This window comes from Anopheles arabiensis, chromosome 2 (genome assembly GCF_016920715.1).
Source record: "Anopheles arabiensis isolate DONGOLA chromosome 2, AaraD3, whole genome shotgun sequence".
Taxonomy (NCBI): domain Eukaryota; kingdom Metazoa; phylum Arthropoda; class Insecta; order Diptera; family Culicidae; genus Anopheles; species Anopheles arabiensis.
In genome coordinates this window covers 34,615,010-34,636,691 of record NC_053517.1, presented here as the reverse complement: position 1 = coordinate 34,636,691, position 21,682 = coordinate 34,615,010, and the positions used below count along the sequence as shown (strand labels likewise).

The 21,682-nt window shown below is 49.1% G+C and overlaps 1 protein-coding gene across 1 annotated transcript; it reads right to left on the bottom strand.

The window, feature by feature from the left end:
- Positions 1-1,155: 1,155 nt before the first annotated feature.
- LOC120895070 (M-phase inducer phosphatase-like) lies at positions 1,156-8,659 on the bottom strand. The gene is given in 4 exon segments (XM_040298083.1): positions 1,156-2,930; positions 3,042-4,434; positions 4,437-4,606; positions 7,729-8,659. Coding segments are annotated over 4 exon segments (1,926 nt in total). The 5' UTR covers positions 7,776-8,659; the 3' UTR covers positions 1,156-2,614.
- Positions 8,660-21,682: the final 13,023 nt, after the last annotated feature.

The window sequence follows — 21,682 nt, the reverse complement described above, 5'->3', positions numbered from 1 at the left end:
TGATGGGTGGTAAATGCTGGATGACTATTTTGCACAGTGAAAAAAATCATAACCGCTGCTAAAATGCATGTTCTCAAGCTTAGATATTCAACTGCTCGTTCTGTATTATTGTCCAAAATATTAGTAATCCAATACGATACTTTCTCGAGAAGCCATCCAGTTAGGTTTGTTGAAGCCAAATTCACTTTTAATACAATTTTCGGTAACTCTTCCTAAAATGCCATCCGTTTCCATCATCTGTTTGTGTTCAAGATGCCTCATCTAATTGTGAGTGAATTTGCCGAAGGTGTACGCTATGCTTTGAAGTTGATCCGATTGTAAAAAAAAAACACGAACAAACATATACAACTTTTAAACTTTGTTTTGACTTTGTGAAAGATATTGACGATTACAGAATGTCTCAAGTTAAAGACACCAGCGCGGATGTCCACAGTAACGTCCTGTTCCGGTGTTTTGGGATTCGTCATGATAGTGTAAAAAATATGGAAAAAACAGGACACATTTTTTATATTTCAACTCCACTGCAGCAACGGTGCAGCATTATAAATATTTTATTAAGTGATCATTATATTAGTCAATCCACTGGCATTCTAATTAATTTTGCTCCTCTGTTCAATCATATTTTTTTTTCAATCAGTCGTAGCTCGTATGATACACACTCACACAAACGCGTGCGCAGGATATACGCACCCGCAGCTATTTACATAGTGAAATCTTGCGCGAAGCACACGATCACGTGCAACGCAACAGTCAGTCTATCTCGTGCTAAACACTAGGCAAGAAAACGGGGGAGATATTTGTGGAAGTCGGCGATGCTTCCCCGACTTCCGACTTTGTTCCCGATTCCGAAAAGTTTGTTCAGTTCGTTTGCTCTCTCTATTTTATGCGATTGGTTTTCTGTATTTTTAGAGGTTTCTACTTCTTCTTTTTAGCTAGTTATAATTTTTCCGTACTCTTATCTTACACGCTAATAAGGGTATTTTGCTATCGTTGATTCTTGCACATTTTACTGCCACATCGCATTCCTCCGTAGCGCGCCTCTATATATAGTAAGTTGTTTAGATCATTACTACAATTTGGTTACAACAAAGACGCTATCTAACTTTCTAAAAATTTGCACTCTTCATGTTTAACTGTGTGTTTTTGCTTGTTTTGTTTTTTTTTCTTCTTTTCAACAATCATGCAGCGATGCTTGTGAGATGTATAATCTGTCGGAGAGGAATCTACTCTGCGCTACTGTGTATTCCATGGGGTTAGGTTTAATAATCCTTGTGGTATTTTCGCTCCCTTGTTATAGCATAGCCTAACAACACGCAAAGTCCCACATCAAGCACCGCTGTCTTGGACAGGCATTTCACTTGTTTGTGGAAATAGGCCTACCCTCACACTTTCCGCACAGTTTGGAGCTGTGTATCGGTTCCATATAGTAGTAGTAGTAGTAGTTATCACTTACAATCGCACCCGGGAGGTTGGTTTTTATATTTATTTACCTAATTTGCACTTGTCATTTTAGTACCGTGCTCCTTCGTGACCGTCCTGCTCTAACCGTGCACGCACCAAAACAAACGATAACTCTAAAATCTATTGCAATGCTACAGAACTGGTGTGGCTGTTTAGGTAAGAAATGAGAGTAAAGAGCCTAGTTTCAAGTGCTCCATTTCCACGAAGCTGCTAACAATTCTCGACAGTTTTCCGTCCCTACTACACATGGTTTGGAAAACATTACTTCTTATCGTTTAGTCTCCACTGGGACGCAATTTGTCGTCAACGGTTCGCCCCAAGTCCCCAGTTTCGTTACACCACGACGCTTCTTCGACTTCGATTGAAGTTTTATGAGATTTTTTGGGACACCCATCGCACAAGCTGATGCGGTTCTTTTTTTTTGTTATGAAAAGAATACTTCAAAAGATAAGTCATTCTAAATCACAGATATTAAAAAGAAAAACTCAGGAATAACAACGCAACTAAAAAATAAAAGAAAAGAACGTAAACTATGAAAAATTAAAAAAAAAAGAAAAACGTTCACATCAAAAAGCAATAATGAGACAAACAAAAAAAATCCTATACGGTAAACTATTTCAGAGCGGGGGAGATGTGCTTTTTTGTGCTTGTCAGTAATGAGTATGCTAACAGCAGAACGACCAGTTCTCGGTTTGTGTATTGCTATTGCCGTATGGTGCTGCGCGTTTGAATTCAACAAGTTAATTGTAGCTAATTGACGAAAAATTGTTACGTTTCTTCCTATTCTTCTTCTTTTTTTTGTTTATTTTGAATGTTTGTTCAAAAATGTCATTCGTTTAATGAAACTTTTCCAAATATGCACAAAACTGTCTTGCAACGGTAATTGTTGTCGGCTCTGCTTTCGTTAGCAAAGAAAAACAAAACATTAAACTAAGGTAAACGTAAGTATAAAAATATAATAACAACAAAAAAAAAAACATTCCATAACGTATATACAAGAGACGTGAGCGTGGATAAAAGGGGAAGGGGCGAAAGGGTGATGGAGGAAGATCGGGGCACCAAAAGATACGGGAAAAAACACGTTCAACACAGTTCGGTAGCAACCAGCTTTCAGCGCACACACCATTAAGCGGCGTGCCAGGGGGGAGAGGCGTTACAGCATCAATCGAGACCGCGACTTGGTCAGCCGGTTCGGTCCACAGGCGAGCGAGCTGGAGGAGGCGGTGGCGCTGGCCTTGACCGTACCAGTGCCGTCCCCATTCCAGCTGCGCGACTTGGCCCGGAAGTGCCGGTACGCTTCGCCGAAGTCCGGATCCAGCATCGGTCGGTACGCGATCGGATCGCAGAGTTCGGCATGCGCCTTGAAGAACTCTTTGTAGCCGCCGTGCAGCAGGTACATCTCCGGATAGTGCAGCGCCGGGTAGCTGTCGGCATTCAGGATGCGATCGTGATTGCGCAGGAAGCGTGATCTGTGCAGAGGAGGAAAGAAACGAGAGGAAAACACACAAAGTTAGTACTCATGTTCACCAGGATACAGAGCAGAGCTGATGCTAGTAGTAAGCGATGCTTGCAATACTTACAATTTTGGACCACGCTCGGACGAGAACTCGCAATGGAACACGATGATGTGACGGCGCATCGTCCCGTCCTGGCCGTCGGTGACCTTCGGCGGAGCCGTCTTGGACTGGATCAGCTCCTCGACGATCTGCTCCTGGGTGTACAGGTTCTTCGCGCCCCGGATGTGGCCCCCCTCGTACTCGTACGGGTACCGGCAGTCGATGATCTTGAAGCTCGCAATCTTGTCATTGTAGTCGCCGCGTACCAGCCGCGCCATCGTGTCGCCCGAGATCGACTTCAGATCCCGGTGCTGGCCCTCCATCAGCGGCAGCACGTACGATTTGCTGAAGTCGCCGATCAGATCCGGCTCGGACGAGGACCGCGACAGGGCGCTCATGATCTGCGCATCGTTCATCGAGATCGACTTCTGGTACACCGGCTTCTTCGGCACCGCCGCCAGCACGGTCGTGCGGGCCGGACTGTCCAGCGCGGTCACGGCCGGCGGTGCGAACGCAACCGCATCCATCTGCATCTTGCTGCGCTTGCTCTGCACCGGGTTAATGCCCGGCGGTTCCGGCCGCTTGAAGCAGCGCGTCACCGCCGCTTCCGTGCGCGACGAGTACGGCGTTAGGTTGCAGTTTTCCTGATCCTCGATCGCGATCATGCGGCGCGAGTAGCGCTCCGGCGTCTTCATCTGCTGCTGCTGCTGCAGCACGGTGCCATTGTTGTTCTCGGTCAGGCTGAGGCAGCGGCGCACGAACGGACGCTTCTGGTGCTCGGGCGTCGTCGCCGTGCGCGTCGTCGTCTTGATCGTGCCGCAGATCAGCGAGCTCAGCCCGCTCGGCTGCTGGGTACGCGATTGCTGCCCCGGCTGCCCCTTGCCCTCCATGTCGTCGTCCTCCATCGCTTCCATGTCGAACAGCTCCATATCGTCCATCGATTCCATCGAGCCGGACGACAGGCTGCTGTGCAGCAGCAGTCGGCCCCGCGAGCTCGCGGGCGAGCTCGCGCTGTTGTGCCGGGACAGGCTGCTGTTCTGCGCCGTCTGCGACTGGTTGAACTGGAACAGGGAGTGGTGCGATTGCTTGGCCGCGGTCACCGAACCGCTGCTGCTGTTGTGTAGCGAGCTCATGAGCGCATCGTTCAGCACGCTCGCACCGTAGCCGGAGTCCATCGAGTTGGGATCGTGATCGTCCAGCGGGCGGCGCAGACGGTAGCCGAGCCCGCCCGGGCCGGTGGTCAGCTTGCCGGCTGCGGCAGCGACGACCATCGGGCCCGTCGTCCCGCTCACGATCGGTATCGCCATGTGCTTGCTGGGCGTGTTGCTCTCCGACGGCAGCAGCTCGCCATCCTCGGGACAGAGCGTGCACGGGCTGCACGGCTGGGGGCTCTGCTGCGGGCTGTGGCTCTGGTAAACGACAGCTCCTCGGTCGGCATGTTCTCCTTGCCGGGCGAGCCCAACATCTTGCACCCATCGTCGTAGATCATGCGCTGGGGCACACCGTGCTGCCGGAACTGGAGGCTGCGCTGGCGCTGCTCCGTCCGTCTGGTTGCTGGCGATCGTCCGGCAGAGTTGAGCGTGAAGCGGCTGTAGAGAGAAAGAGAGAAAGAGGAAACGTCAGTAAAACTGCATCGGAAAATTTGTTCTACATTACAGTACAGGCAGCCGGAACCACCGGTCAAAGGGGGGGAGGGTTTCACCCCTCGCGATCGCTAATTATATATCCCAGCAAGGTAGTAGAGGACCCTGCTAAGCCCAAGGATAACCAACACACACACACACACACCATGTGCATGTGCGCGCGTTTTTGCTGGTTCCGCCGGGTTCAGTACCCCAAAGCCATAACAACAAACTGTGGGTCGCCGCTTCTGCCGTGTAGTGTGTGTGTGCGTGTTGCAGTGGCGACAGACTTGGCAAGGATCGATCCCGCTACTTCCACTCACACATACGCTCACATGTGCGATGTGCGCACGGGTCCCAAGTACCACGAGGGTGCAATGGCAGCAAATAATAATAGCAAGAGCTACAAACAGCAGGCTCAGCCGTGAGAAGGTCACATCTGGCGCCGCTCAGAGCCAGCCACAGCCGTGCAAGCGCAACGCAAGGGACCCGCTCTCTGCCACTTCTCGCCAGCTTCGCCACACACACACACACACACATACAGAAACACACACGTTCGAAGCGCAAAGCGATGGGCCCACAGCAGAACCTTCGGCCAGAGAGCAGCGTGCGCGTAGTGTGAACAGCGCTGATGATAACGTGTGCGTCGTCGCCGTCGTCGTAGCGCTGCGAGGGTAATGGCACCGAGAATTGGTGGCGCCTTCGGGGGAGGAAGGGGGAAAGGTTGGTGGTGGTGAAGGTGGCTAAGAAGGCAAAAGCCCTTTGCCAACCAGGGGGAAAAGACGCGGCCCGAAAATAGAAAAGCCAAACCCCTCCGAACTGGGGCAAACTTAACGATCCTCCGCAAGGGACCCCGCATTTGTGCATCGGTGTGTATGTGTACGCGCGTGGTTGTGAGCGCATGGAAGAGTGTAGAGTCGGGGTTGTTGGCTGCGTCTTCTTGCTTTGCCTTGTTGTACTGTAAAAAAAAAAAATGCTAGATCTTGAGACACCGAGATCACCAATACACACACACGGTCACAGACTCGCGATCGCACACACAGTTGGACGTGTGTGTGTATCTTTCGTTCCTTGACTTTTAGCTGCAGTTATGATGCACGATTGTTGTAGTCTTTCCTTCCTTCTTCTCCTCCTTCTTCTTCTTCTTCTGCTGTGTCCATCCATTCATTCTCTTGCACCGGGCCCCCGCCAATTCATGACCGGTGTGGACAACGTGCGCGGGAATGGCACCTGGTTCCACACAGCAAGGGAAACCCACCACACCGTGTACTTTAGGGGTAGAGACAGGAGTGCGCAAAAAAAAAATGAGATGATTGACCGAAGAAACACGCAGGACAAACACACAGAAAGAAAGAAAAAAGTCAAGAGACGCACAGCAGACGACCGCACGTCTCTGGACACATGCCGCCCGCGTTAACACGCGTACGAAGATCGTCAGGCTGGGCGCTCGCGAAAGAAACTGACCTATCTCAAGGAGGATCGCGCGCACGCGCTTCTTAAGACAAATATAGCGCCAAATGGACGGAACAACGTACGTCTGTGCTTGGCGGATGTGATGCTCAACCCACGGAGTACCGTAGCGGTAATGGCCTCCGCCGCAAGAGACCCATGGCCTAGAGAAACGCCAAAGCAAAACACCACTTTCCGCATCTTGCGCCCTGTTCCTTTCGTTCGGCCAAAAAATAGCGGCTTGGTGTGGCTGGGCGCGAAGCAGCAGCAGCAACAACAACAACAGGATTGCCAAATCTGGCCAAACCACAACAAACCCCCCCGACGTCTTTCCTATTCTCGCTCACTCCCTCTTTCTATTGCCAACTCCGCGGGCAGCACCGTGGCGGCGCGAAATATGCGCGCGCGAACGTGGGCACCAAAGAAGAACGAGCGCGTAAAGAACGAAAAGAACACCACACAACCGGTAAAACTCATCGTAAATACACACACACACACATTTGCCATTCCACACCACCCAATTCCACCCATCCGATCCCGCTGGTAAACACAGACTCTTCTACTGCGCACCAAACGCCGGGAAGGCCGGCCAAAGCTTTCACGTGAATGGCACAGCGAAACGCGAATGAAAGTGAGTTTTTCGCGATTTCACTATCCCCGGTGGTTCTTCTTGCCCGGTGCCAGTGCAGTGTGGCTGCCTTAAGCTGCCCACTGACCTTAAGCCGCTTTTAGGCGCACGTGCTCGTGGGCTGGAGGATGCTCCATTTGGAATGCGTGGAAAATGATAGAGCGGGAAATTAGACACGGGAGCACGGTTTGAGAACTATGATGTGGCGCATCATTGTAGTCAGGGTTCTGCTGAGAAATTAAGGCACAAACAACACTCTAGTGCGTCAGTGATCTTTCACCCCACCGGAAGGACCTGCTCCAGGGACTTAGAATGTTGCGTTCTGTGGGGCAATGTACTTGCCCGAGACCATCAGCAACATCCATTGCGCTACAAAAACTCTATAGTGGCAGCAAACTGTACATTTCAGGTCGTTTCTCCCCAGTTCTTTTTTTTCCTTCGTTGAGGAGTTCCTTCCTCAATTTCCCTTACGTGTGTGTACACATCACATCGCAAGTCGTTTCCCTTGACTGCACACGATGACGACGGATATGCTGAGGGGGGATGATAGTTGTTCCACGCTCGAATATCGTGCGAACTCCGATGGAAAAGTCGTACCGGGGAGCGACGTCCTGGGTGTACAGGGCAAACCCATCCTTGGTCGAATGGTCGTCTTCGCCACTTGATGAAGGGGAGAGAACCCGTGGGGGAGCAGGCTGCCATAATTTAGCGCCGGTTGAAAGTGTTCCGTTTCTATGCAAGGGATACACCACTCTTTTCCATTGCTCGGCAAACCCCAATCTTTTGTGCTAGGAGGCCCGGGAATTCCATTAAGGAAGTCCGGTGTGGGCATCGTCGTGTGTGGTGCGAATGGGATGGCGAAGAATCGCCCTCGAAAGGAGGCACCACTCCATAGTGTGGAGCGAGATGACGTGTTCTTGTAGAACATCCGTCTTCGTTGAGGGAGATTTCTCGTATGTCTGCCCTTTCCCTAAGAAGCATGTAGCAGGATGTATATGCTCCCCCCTCTTACCTTGTATGCTCGACAATCTCGAACACCACGTTGTCGTCGTAATACATGTTGAGGCGTGGAGTGAGCGGGTTTAGCTATTCCTGATAATGACTTTAGAGAGCAGCGTATGCCTTCCGACGCTGATGTGCTGCGAGACGGTAATGTTTCTTGTTTCCAGAGAGTGTGTGTACCAAAACTAGGAACACACGCAAACACAAACACAGACACACATTCACGCACGAGCTGACTGATCAAGAAGACGAATGTGCACGAATTGCACGCGGAGTTAGGTATCAACAAGCACCAAAGTGAACTTCACTTGTTTCTTAATTTATTTTTCCCGAACGATCACTAGCTGCTGGTGCTAGGAGTCATTTTTTGTTGTTGCTATTTTTAACTTTCTTTCGACAATCCGTCCAATATCATCTCCAAAAGGATCGGAGTTACACAACACACTAAACACACCAAAGAACACGCACGAAAAATAGGCACAAACACACACACAAATGCGAACCAGCAAAACACACAGAGAGCACACAACAGAGAAACTACACGCACAAGAGGAACTGTTTTCTTGCTTTAAAGCCGATGCTACCGATGCTGCATGGTTTGGCTGGGTAAGTCTTTCCGCTTGCGAAGAGATCAACCGAGGATCATTTGAATGATCGAATAGTAATCCTTCCACAAGTAGTGCGGGAGAACGATATTGTAGTGGCGAGATGTTATCGCATGATCTTAAGCTGTGACACCGGTGGAAGATCGTTTGATCATTGCACGTGATATACTGGAACACAGCTCAACTATCTAACTTGTGTCTTTACTTTTTTTTTGTTCTTCTGTGCCCTAAGATTCTAACTTCTACTCTACTGTTTTCCGTTCTTCGAGCCGAGGAGAGCTTCTGTCCGCTTGGAGGCTCTGAACACGAATGACAGCCTGTTTCGGCGAGCCGGGATGAGGTCGCTGCCAAACCAGGCTCACACACCAGTTTCTGCCTAGTCCTTTTTCCACTCTCCTTCACGGTGCGCTCTCGCTGCAGGCGCACACTGTTTCGCTCTCGCGCTCTCTTTCTATCTACCTCTTTATTTGTCAGTTTCTTCTCTGCCTCACACACGTTCTAGGGAGTGTGTGCGCGCGTATGGGTCTCGTGCATGTGGTCGTACGTAAGAGTGTGCGCGCTGCTTGCCAAGAACCCATCTACAGAAGCAGAGCGAACGAAACAGCCGCAAGGGCGCATCCAACAGGGCGCGTTGAACAGAACGGAACGGTGCGCTGCGCTCAACATGCCCTACACGCAGAGCGCGTACAAGAACACGAACCCGTGGGGTTTGAGCGAGAGTGAGTCACATGGCGCCCTATGCGGCAGAGTGAGCGAACCGGCACTTGCGTGTTTGCGGGTGTGCGAAACGGCAAAAAAGGACCTCCGCTGTTGGGTAGCAGCAGCACTGTGCTGTGTGCTGGAACGGGGCTCGAACTTGGGTGTGCGTGTGTGCTTTTGCAAAGCTAATGGGAGCATACTACCCCGGCTATCAACCAGAGCACAGCGTGCACTTCAGAGCACGGGGTGGTACTCTCAGGGGCGAAGCAAAATAGGATGCAATAACGCTGCATATCGATGTGTGCGAGCCCCGTGTAGTGTATAAACGACACACCACTATCTAAGAACGTCTCGAAGGCGCTAATGCGAAAGAGTAAGATGCTGCTGCTCTTCCCTGCACGCAAGCGAAAAGGGCCCGCGCAGTGTGCGCTGGTATTGGAACGATGGGTATCGCTATATACCAGTATGTTTCTGCTAGAGCTGTATGTAAGAAGTCGACAGCATATCCACACGATCCACTCGTTTGTCTTCTTTTTGTTTTTGGAAGTAGAGAGTAGTGTTACGACCAGCAAAAGCATATAGAATGCTCAGACCAAACTTTCTAGAACTCTACGATCAGGCCATGCGAGATCTTTTCCAACTGGATTCAAGAAGAAGAGCAACCACAAAATTCACTTGTTCACTTGGTATGCTCCCAACAAATCACGTATTTTGGGATATAATCACAGTCATAGCTCTGTCCAACGACTTCGCATCTAATCTCAGCATGATTGTTGTGACGTTCAAGTTGCATGATCGATAGGACCGAAATATGCTTAATCCACCACCAGGCACCGCTACACTACCGGAACTAACACATCGATGGACTGCCTTTAAATAGAAAAACACACTCCTAGCAGGGGTGTTAAGGGGGCTGGTGAAGAACCCGTCGGAATTAGGGACAATCAAAACAAATTTAGCTATGCCGCGGCCAGAGTGCACGCATTGATAAGTCTGACGGCTCCGTAGAGTCGCCGTTTCGCTCTCGCCCAACCATTTGCTTCCCGCCCGTAATCGAAGAATAGTGGTGAACCGACCATGATGCCGAGAAGTAGAGAGCTGGAAACCTCTAAAGCATTGGACGAGCGGAAATTTTGATTAGAAGAGGAGCTGCTGCTGCTGCTGCTGTGAGGCTTCACAGCACTCTGTGGCGCGTAGAGCATTTGGCGGTGCAGTGCATGAACGGTGGGTTGCAAGGGGTTACATGTTTCCTTTTTGCTCTCGTGACGCTAATCAGACAACAAGAAAATGACGGTTGACCAACGGTTTCTCGATGGAGTCTGCAGATAGTCGGTACGGTTCTGCTCTCCAAGTGCAAAAGCGAGATAAGTTGCTCGTTCCGCTGGATGGGGAAGTTCCAAGAGCGATTCTTTATCGCCTGGAAGCAATATGCTGTACACAATTAGCCCGGGGGAAAGAGAAATTACGACAACTTAACACCAGCAGAAACCTACGCAATTGACGTTTAGATGAACGGTTTGCCGAGAGACTTTGACTTCGGAGGAGCTCTTCTCATTGCGCGCAGTAATAAGGGGAATATTACATTGTTGCGGTGCAATAATGTTTTATGATTTATTTTTGAAAACACTTTCCAGGCAGCGAGGCAAACACAGGCAGCCAATAATTTCTGATCATCTTCAAAATGTTGAAAGCTAAAGTCAAAGCATAAGATCGTTTGCTTCCAATCCCAACAGCGGAAGGCAGTCTCGCATTCTGTTTTCTGTCCCATAAAACTCTTCGCTCGGCCGCTTAACAACACATCGATGAATGTATAGAAAACGCTCAAATGTCAAAATTGAGCGCGAGAAGAAAACAATTTCATCTCCTCAGCACACACACACTCCCCACCACCTCATACACGTTTGCTAACCCATCGAAGGACATGAAGCTCCGCTTCGTGCATCGTGTCTCGATCTCGACCGGACAGGAACCTGTCTTCGAAGCAGCTCGGACACACAAAGGCCAAGAATCGAACCGGTTGAGGACGGGCAGAGCATAAACATGAGCATAAAAGCAACGCAGCACTGGCTGAGAAGGGGGAAGGCACAACACAACCACGACGACTACGACAACTGCAACGAAAAGCACAGATTCCTTTTTCTGCCTATTCACGTACCCTTTTTGGGTCCCGCGCTCTCAGCTGACCGAGAGGGATTACGGAGGAAAACACAGTCCCATAAGAACGCACTCACACACACACACACACTCACAGATAGCTCAGAATGAAGACAGACGATCTGTGTGCGGGTGGTGGTGGTGGTCGTGGCGACCCAGTAAGAATTCTAGCCCTGTCCCAATTCTGACAGGATTTTTTAAGGAGTCCCGTGTACCGATCTCTACTGGTCAGTAGGACTGCCTCTGCTGGTGTTGTTGTGCGTTGGTGTGTGTGTATGTGTGTGTGTTGGAGTGTCCCACACACAGCCACTTTTGATTGTGTCATGGTGCATGGCACATGTACATGTACAAATGCAGGAGTTCAGTTGGAATGTGTTAAAAAAAGCAGGCAAGGATTAATGGAACGGCCCCTAATGTCACTGTATGTACGGTTCTTTTTTTTAAATAAAGAAGATTCACGGGCAAACTGTCCATAGCGTGGGCCCCGGGGTGCAAAGCATATTTCTCGCTAATGATAGGCGGTGTAGCTTCCAAGGGCAAATCGTACGGATTTTCCCTCGACGGTTTTGGGGAGTGTACGTACACGTGCAGCTAAGCATGAACAAGTTTAAAGCAACTGTTTCACGTGAGCAGGCGGATAAATCTGATGCCAAACAAAATTGGCCCTGACAAATTCGAACGAAAACCAATAAATGCATTTAAGGCTGCAGTTTACCCGCAGCTACGGGTAAGTGCAAATGCACAGTTTTATTGCTATTAGCAGGATCTCAACGGATCGCATGGTAAGCAAATGATGACGACTCGTAAGATGATCTAAGCTAACTATTGGTTCATTTTAGACCAGCAAGTAACGCAAAATTACGTAATTTTATCGAGAATTAGCTAGTTGCGCAATAAGATAGCAAAATCATAAACAGGATCTCCGAAAAACATGCCCCATAGTTTGGTCATAGTTTGCTAACTTGGCAGAAGATCTTCCCCGTGTGCACACGGGAGCCAAATAAAACTCGTCCAAATCGTCGCTCCCGGAGACGACAGCAACATAGCAACCACACACCATAACCCATCTTCCAGCCAATGTTCCTTGTATATATGTATATACGCAAAGTAAGAATAATGACGTACGTGAAGCAAGCTGAAGCAAGCTACCAACACAACACGGAGCAGTGGAAAGAAAACCTGCAGAGACGAATGCGCGCATTCCACGGTGCCGCAAAGAGTCGCGATAGGTGAGTACGCGCGCGAACAGCGCAAACAAGGAAACACACATCCTTCTTCCTTTCCATCTCGTGAGCGCGATGATGTCGCCGGTGCGTCGTCGATGGCAGGTTTGGCGCGTCGCGCACATAAAAGCAAGACAAACGCGCGAAACCGCGCACAAAGGGGAGGACCGGACGACGGACCGAGGAGCTGAGGAGTGTATTTCTTCCTTTATTTTTGGCGACCAACTTCTTCTACCTTCCCATTGCTGATGCGTGCCTTGCCCTGTGGGCCCCGTGCGATATTTGCTAGACGAGAGACAACGAGCTATTGTCGCGCGGTAGTAGTCGTGGTGTTGGTTGCTGCTGTTGAGCGCCATCCGTCAGTGGAAGCATTCGCAATCTATTTTGCCCAATGTTTGGGGGTACGACGTACGACGTACGATGTACGACGACGGTCGAGAAGCTGCTTGTGCGATATCTGCGCGCACAGCTGAGCACAGGGAAGTCCTGCAAGGGAAGTAGCAGCGGAGATAGGAGCTTGCAGAAAAAATCCCCCAGGGAGGAATGAGTGTGTGTATGTGCCATGCTTTGCCATGTATCGATGGCATACAGTTCCAAAACTGTATGTGTCTATGGTAGAGACAGATAGAGAAACTCGGATCCGTGGAGCAAGCAGTAAAGCAAAGGGGTTCGAATCGGCATTTGCAGCGTTTGGAACAAACTCGTTTTAATCCACCGTATGCAAATCATATCGTCCGAACATATCTATGTATAAGTACCAGCATATATATACTTTAATTTCTGTCTTTTCTTTTTTTTCAATCCATCATACTTGCTGAGGATAGGCCTTTGAGCTAGCAGGAAGGGCGCTAAAACGGTACCATGGCATACACGAACGACTATCCAGGCCTTTCTAACAAACAAAACTGCAATTAGAATGACTCATCCGTGCTATGCTGGTTGCTCACGTAGGGTGAAACGCCCGGGAAATCGAGCAGGTGGCTAAAGCTACTGTCACGGGCTAAGGTTGATGTCCTGCCGGATACAGGATACCGACCGGCCCTCGCCACTCGACACCACGCTCATTGACAATCGGTACAACCCCACGATTGCACACGCGCTAAGTGCAATATCAGAACGAGCACACACACACACACACACACACACACACGTACATTAGTGTAGCGAAACCCTTCGATCCTGCGCGTTGTTACCGACCAACAAAAAAAAGGAAAGCACTAGTCCACCCCTCCTGGATGAGGCGCAGGCGCGCACAGTATCACTAAGGGGGATGAGATTTTTCACATCTGTTCAAATTTTCCACCACCACACACCACCACAGAGAGAAAGGGAGACCTCCGCGCGGCTAACAAACGGGTGTGTGTGTTGTGCATGTGCAACATTTCCCGGTGGCCCCGTGGTTGGCTCGGTGTACGCGCGCGCGTATTGATTAAACGAACCGAGGGTGCGCGCAGGTTTATTTTTTGTTGTTTTTAGAATGGGGGTTTGTTTGCTATCCGAATGCTAGGAAACGGGATCTAACGTGCATGTGCGCCAGCGGGCATTTGAGTAGTAAAAGGATCGGTCGAGGGATAATTACGAAGCGAGCGCGTACGGGGAGATTATGCTGGAACTAAAATGTATGCTTTTTTTCATTTAGCCAGTTCATATGGTTGCACACAGCGTGAAGCAGTGGGATAAAAGGCGAGGGATTAATTCATCAGAACGGTGCGGGGCGACCACACTCGACGGCAAGCGACGTGAAAATTCCACAAACAAAGCAATCGGCAGTGCACATTAACAATTATTTCCAACTGTTCTAATACATCATTGTTCTTTGTGCCGTTTTTTTGTGACAAGGATTTTTTTTCATAAAAAAAGGAAACCATAGCCAGACGTCACAAAACACGAGATGCTTGATTAATGTGCTAAAGAGTATAAATTACAGCACAACATGCAAAATAGGAGCGTTCCAAAGTATGGTAACACATTTCATTTGAAGCTATCAGTGCATTCATTTAACCTACCATTCATGTACATCTAACGGTTTTCTCCTGTAACAATGCACCTAACAACAAGAGGGTGCACCCTCCCGCAACCATCCCACATCGACCAAACGGCCCTAATACAATAACACGTTGATTATGTGGATCCTTGTGCGTAACGCATGCGCACGACGAGCGCATTTTATACGCAGATTTGTTTCCCCGCTGTCGCTGAACGAACCCATAGCCAATTGATCATAAACGCTAGTAGATTAAGGAGAAGGATTCGTTCATTATGCTGGCTATCATAAACACTCGCGCGAGTGACACGTTCGTTTGAGTATCGCTTTGTGAAACCACAGGAGGATATATTTCCTCCTTTTGCTTAACGTTATTGATTACCGGAACAATGCAGGATGAGTTAAAGAGATGAGCAACGGATCAAAACCAGCCTTTTAAGATACATTCCCGTTTGTAATGTTTCTTTTGCTCATTTACCGTAACTATATCCTGTCCACAAGTCAGTTACCTTAAGCGCTGGTGGAAAAGTAAGAATTGTCGGTGCCAATGACACAGCAAATGGAAAATTGCGCGCGCACAAATCCCACAGCCGGGTGGGCAAATTAAGAGGAAAAACCAGTCCGGACTTGGCGTATGAGTGAAACGTCCCGGCAAGGAATCGCAAGCAACACATACACACACATTGGCAAACGTTTAGGCGCGAATCGTGAAGTACGGGGATCCGGTTTCCATTTCCACAACCCCTGTGGACATCCTGGTTCGATGGGTTCCGGGATTCCGATCGGTCACAAAATTCGGTTCGGCGCACACACGGGCAAGGACCCTACCACCGATATCAACAACTCCCTTCGTCGTTGCGGAACATCTGCAATACACACACACACACACATACACAGACAAGTATTCGCTATCGAAAGTGAGGTCGAGGGACTAGGAGCAGGAGAGAGCCAGCCCAAAAAAAGTCGCTCAAACTAATAATAATAATATCCACTAAGACCGCTCACTCGGTAAAGCACTCCCGGAGTCATCCAGCGCCGTGCATTGGGTGCACCACCGCGCGCGCCGTACCACACCGGCCATCCCTTTTTCACACGGCCAATCCACGGCTCTATGGCGCTACGGAGGGATACCCACACACACACACACAGACCATGCAACAAAGGGTGCTGGCTGCTGCTCCGGAGCCAAAAAATCCCTCTAAATATACGGGCACGTGCCATAAGGGAGGGATCCGCCGCATTTGCCGCTTTCCCCTTTTTATTTCCGCTGCCTACGCGCACCCTGCTTCCAGCTTCCAGCGGTACCCACCACTACCTGGTGGAAAACGGCTACAGCAGCGGCAGCAAAAAAATATATATATATACACGACTCGACGACCATTTGCTACAACCAGCTTCGCGCACCCTAACCTACATTACAAATTTTTGCCATCCGTACCGGCGATACGGGGCGAGCACGAAGGATCGACGGAAGGATATGGAAGGGAAAGGATATCGAGCCTCTTTCGACAAACGGTGACGATAATGAAGGCAACACACGCGGCGGATCGGGCAGGAGATGGACGGGGATGAAAGACTGCAAAAAAAAAAATTGCATTACTTTCTTCGCCGTACGCATGTGTGAGCGCGCTCTTCTCTCCTTTGCCGTCCTTTCCTTGTTGCGTATGATCGTCTTGCGAGTTCCTGCTCTGTCCCACGGCGGTGTGTGCGCGTCCCTCGTTCGGCTGCATCTTGCCGTTTCCTTGTATTTCTCGCTTCTTCCGGAGAAGCGCCCCGCACCGTGGCGCTCTACCAGTTCCGATGTCCTTTTCTGCAATCTTCAAGATCCAGCTGCGCTAGACACTCCGTCTGGCGCTCGCTCCGGTCAAGCTGGTAGACACAAACACACACACACACACACACATACTGCAGACGGCCGATTTTCCCCCTTTGCTTGGCTGTGTGTATTGGGCGCAGAAGCGCAGGAGGCGAATTTACGTCCAAGAATGGGCCGTCTGCAGGAAGAATGCACGAAAATGTGCGACAAATGGTCAAATCCGGAAGGAAGGAGGAGGAAAGCAGACTCGGCCACTCGATATGCAATAACCCCCGCAGCGGCGAAGAAACAACATTAAAGTCATACTGCGACGAACAAAGTCGACGCCGGGGCAGCAATGTTGAAGACAATGACAAATCAAACAGTGAAATATCCACCAGCTGGAGCCCTGGTGATCGATGGATTATGCATCGGGAGGGTGAATGATTCCCTTGATTAGACTCTTTTGATGAGTTTTTGGTATTAACACATTTTGCTTTCCGAACTGAATCAGGAAGAACACATGGATATGTAAATGTGTGTTAGAATCCTGAACGCACGAGTGTAAAGTGACGCACATAGTTCATTTTACATGCTCCCTTAAGGACAATATATAAATACGATGAGGTGTTTAACCTTATTTAAGATCCGATTTTAATTTCCATTATACAACAACCTACGGTTTATGTAGAATTGTACTACAAAAAAAAAAAACAAATTAAAGCAAAAGCATACACGGAAATATAAACCGTGTTAAATGTGTAACGAAGTTCAAGCGCGCCAAAACGGCAACAAACGAAATTCGCAAACCTTCTGGTCTCACAGGCGATCCCTCATTTTCCCCTTTTGTCCCGACCACAGCCAAAGATGCAGCGAACCCTTAAGAAACCCGGAGCAAAAAGGCACCCGAAAGGGAAAACAATTAGCTCCGTAACGAATAAGCAATAGTGGCGGGTAAGTTCGCCTTTGATTCATGGCGAGCAGCAGCAACAAGGGGAAAGCGCGATCGTCGTCCTAGAGCCCTGTCACAGGCGAGACTGCACTGCATACGTCTTGCCAAACAGAAAACTCTGCTAGACAATGCCCTCCTCTCTGCTAGGGAACCCCGTACCCATACCGTCGACGGCAATTTGGCGGGTGGTCAGTTTAAATCTCCCTCCGCGAGCATGCTTTACCGGGGTTAACGACAGCCGGAGACAGCACATCGGATGAGATTGTGTGAGTGTTTCGCGCTAAAATGCAGAGCATCGAGAACCGGACATGGAGAAGACACGGCGCGCGAATTATGTTTTCCTACATCCAAAGGGCTCCAGGGTCTTGTGACCACAATAGGCTTTTTAATTACTCGATCGTTAACACCGCATGCATCGCATCGCATCTTCCCAGAAACCAGAAAGCTGCTAAGAAAGCTACCAACAACTCCGTAAAGTGAAACAAATTCCGAGCGGGTTTTAATAACTGACAAGCCCGGTGCCATCGTGCTTGGGATTGGATTTTGGGGAGGCAGGATGGGGACCCCAAGACGGCTCCCGCAAGAAGGATCTCCCGCAGCGGCAATCGACACACAGCGGTGTTTCTACACGCCCCGCGTGTCAATTGGAGTCAACTCAATTGGGTCCAATTTCATGCACACATTCGATGCGGCCACTCGACTTCGCTCGCTGCAATGCAACGCTCCACCGAAACGCCCAAAAGTGATCTGCCAGTGGCGCATTTTTGTGGAGCATGCAGCAGTTACTATTGGAACGAATCGCTAGAGCACACATACACACACACACAAACCAGGCAACTCAATTGAAGTTCATCAAAGCTAATTTATTTGTGGGCCTTTTTCGTACCCCTTGCCGATTGGGGGATTGTTTTACAAGACGCGCAGCAATGTTGCTCTGTTCCTCTTGGTGCGCCCCATTAACGATCCGTTGCGAATCGTCACAAGCGGTCGCACACATTAATCAGTATGATTCATCGCCTAAGAAGCAACCATATGCTTGTACAATTGGTGACCGCTCCGGATGTGCCAAACAGAAATTGATCGTTACATTTAATGTTTAATTAAACATAATGTGTCTAAGCAATCGAATGGAATGGGTAGAGAAACCGCAAGTCAAGTATGGGAATTGTGCTGCCAATAGGATGGGATGCAGGACCATGGCTGCAAAAAGGTACGTATTTTGGATATGGCATACAATCCGGAGTCCTGATTTATTGGAAAGATACGGCCGGGAAAGAAACTGGATCTTCCTGGCCCTTCCCTTTTTGGGGTGGGAAAATTCCTTCACTGCAGCGTATCGATCCCGGACGGTTGCAAAGGAATGATGCTATGAAATCTCTCTCCTAATGTAATGATGTAATTCCGGTGCATTACCTGAACAGCCTGAAGGACAAGCAATGGTGAGAGTGTGACGAAAAAAAGAGCTCCGAACATCCAACCAAAGTTGATCGATTAGGCGAAGGCTGCTGAGATGCTGGCGCCATAAAATAATTATAATTAGTTCACTGACGATTTTGGGACAGAGTTTGCGGCAACACCAACAAAAAAGTTGAAAGAAACATTTTTTTTGGAAAATGCTCCAGTTTTTTTTAAACAATATTTCCTTGCTCTCTCGATCTGTTTTCCGGAACATAATTTTCCCATCCTTCCGTCTGAGAAGAAACTGTTGCACACCCCAGGCCGGAGCGCACACTGCGTCATGCACCGTTTGTCGCATACACACCGTCATATGGCACCGCCGGCTCGGAGAAACTTTTACAGGATCCTAATGTGTGAGAGCCGGGGCGGCAAAAGGATAATGGTTGAGACGGTAAAACATGGGACAAAAAATGGACTGCGAAGGAATTTGCCCAAGCCCTTGTATCACTCAAAAAAAAACAAACGCCGCTCAGAAGACTTGTACGACAGACACTGAACTATTTTAATGAAAGTCAAATTTTCTTCCCCAGCACAGCCGGTCACATGGGTGTGGCGTACGGGATCGATGGTCTAACTGGCTGGGAATCGGACTGATTTGCATTTTTAGTGAAATGTGTTTCGAGTCGGACGGAACTTGCTTGTTTTTTTTATACCTCCCAAACGTCAGCTGGCACCGCTGGGAAACTGTTGCAATATTAGGCTTTGACATGCAGTCCTGTTTAAGGATATCTCTTTTTGCTACGGAACAAACAGAGTGACGACCTAGTAGTAGACTTCAGAAACGCCAATGACCTCCACATGCAATCTTCATGCGTCTCTTGTGCGAAGTTCGTCCACGGATGGAATTAGAAACAAAAGGAGCCAAGCATTTGCCACCCATGCTGACTTAATATCTCGGTGAAAGGTGAACGACCATTGTCTGAGCATAACACCGGAGAGCCGTGCCGAGCATTGGCCGCGAAAGGTGGCAAAACCATTAGACTACCAAATGCACCCACGGGTCAACAGACCTCCGGTATGTGCATGGGTTTGCCGTAGCTGCCAATGTCACACCGCCAACGGCGTCACCGAGGTTCGATGGGTGTCGATGTTTTGGGTAGCAAATAGGATACATGGGTGAAGGAGTAGTGACACACTTTTACAACCTCATTAGGCTGGAAAAATTCCACCTAATGCCGGATAATAAAGCGGTAAACAATGATGGGACAGCAACAAAAATCTGTTAAACTTGTGGTTTCGTCCATAAAGCCATAAACATTAACAATATTTGTCACGGGGCGTTCCAAACAGTGTGTGGGTGTGTGCCAGAAATAAATTACAATAAAAGCCCTTTATGGAGGCAATGTACAATGGGCGTAGGCCAGTCATTTGCGCGGGTGATAAAACTGAACCAACGACACGCAGTCAGACAGTTTAGCATTGAAACCATAATGTCAGGTGCAATTCGTAACGATGATTTTCACACCTGGATAATTACGATGCATAGCGGACTACGTGAGGGCCCCCTTGGCAATCTTGTACAGCAAACAGTGACAAGCTAGACAGGGCAAAAGAGAGCATAACCCAAGGCTCAACGGCATTTGAGAAAAAAAAGTTTGCTTATATTTAGCCTAAAACTAGCCTAAATCCGTTATGCCAACCCCCGTGTCAAGGGTATGTGCCTCTTTTCCCAACCTAAACCAAAACTGAAACAAGAGCTCTTCACTGTCTTGCCATCCCCGAAGGTAGGACGGACGTTAAATTTTAGTCATCGAAAAACGGGCCCAATTTTAACAAACTCAACAAGTATAGATTCGTCGAGACGGCAACACATTTGCCCCTTTTTCCCAGATCTATCACATTTTGATACTGCTCTACAGGGCGGCCAGGAACATCGAGGTAATTGTTTTCTTTTGATCATTTTCTTATTGCTAGTCAATTTTTTGGCAAAAACCTGAAGCTTTTACCTGACCGGCTGATACTGTGCTCGTTGTAGCTCCGAGTCGTCTGGGGACCGGATAGAAACGAGCCAGACAGGAGAGGCTATCAGCCCAACGAACGCAAAAAAAGACTCACACACTAACGTCCCAGAAAGTGGGCATTTGCCTGGGCCACAAATTCGGATCCGACAAAAGGGGGAACACAACGCGCAATGGCATCAAAAAGCAGGCCAAACTCTCTATTGGGCAAAAGATATGATGAGAACTTTGTTGTGCCCCTTTTGCGAACGTCTTAACTTGCCGAGCCACAGCCCCGGATCTCACATACACACGGTTGCCCCTGGTAGCCCCTTGGGTTGGCAAGAATTCGGATGTACTTGTTGTCATCTTCCTGTTTTTTTTTTGTTCTTCCACCTCTTGATCCGATCTTCCGATCCGGGACGGTTCGCTTCCTAGTTCCCGTCTAATTGACAACATTGCGCAACACACATACGCTCTCTTCGAGGAATGTCTTCAGGACATCAGCAGCAATGCTCTAATCCCCTTGCCCCGAAGTCCAGACACCGATGCCCATATTTCAAATTCATTATCAAACATGGAACCCATGTGCATCTCCTTTCGCACGCGCGGTAGTGCCGCCGTGCAGTGCCCTCTCTGTCTATCCGAGCGCTGCGTCTCGGTGGGCACAAGGTCCGAGAGAGTAGTTCTGCAGAATATCTATCCCGATGTGTGTGCCCTGGATTTCGGGCTCTGGCCGGAAGGAAGAAATAAGCGGACCGAAAAAGCAGCATCGCTGACGAAAAGGGTCGATCATCGCGAACCTGGGGATAATTTGTTCCCAGGACTGCGGCACAGACTCCGAGCGGCTGGGCTCACAAAACGCTCCCGCCGCTCCGCACTCTCTGGACTCGGTGGGAAATGCGATTCAACTGCCAAAAAGGATGGTTTTAAGTATGCGCAGGAAAGATAAACATCTCTCGTCTCACACAGCAGAATGCAGCCGAAATACAAATGCTCGTTTGCATATAAACATGCACGGTGCTCGCTAACAGTGTGTGCCCGAAATTCGTCAAGTAGGCCCCGAATAATTGAGCATCCCAGATCGCGGGACATTCCTTTGTCGTTAATCTCTGAAAGGCGCACACACGTTGTGCTCATGTAAATTAGAGCAAACC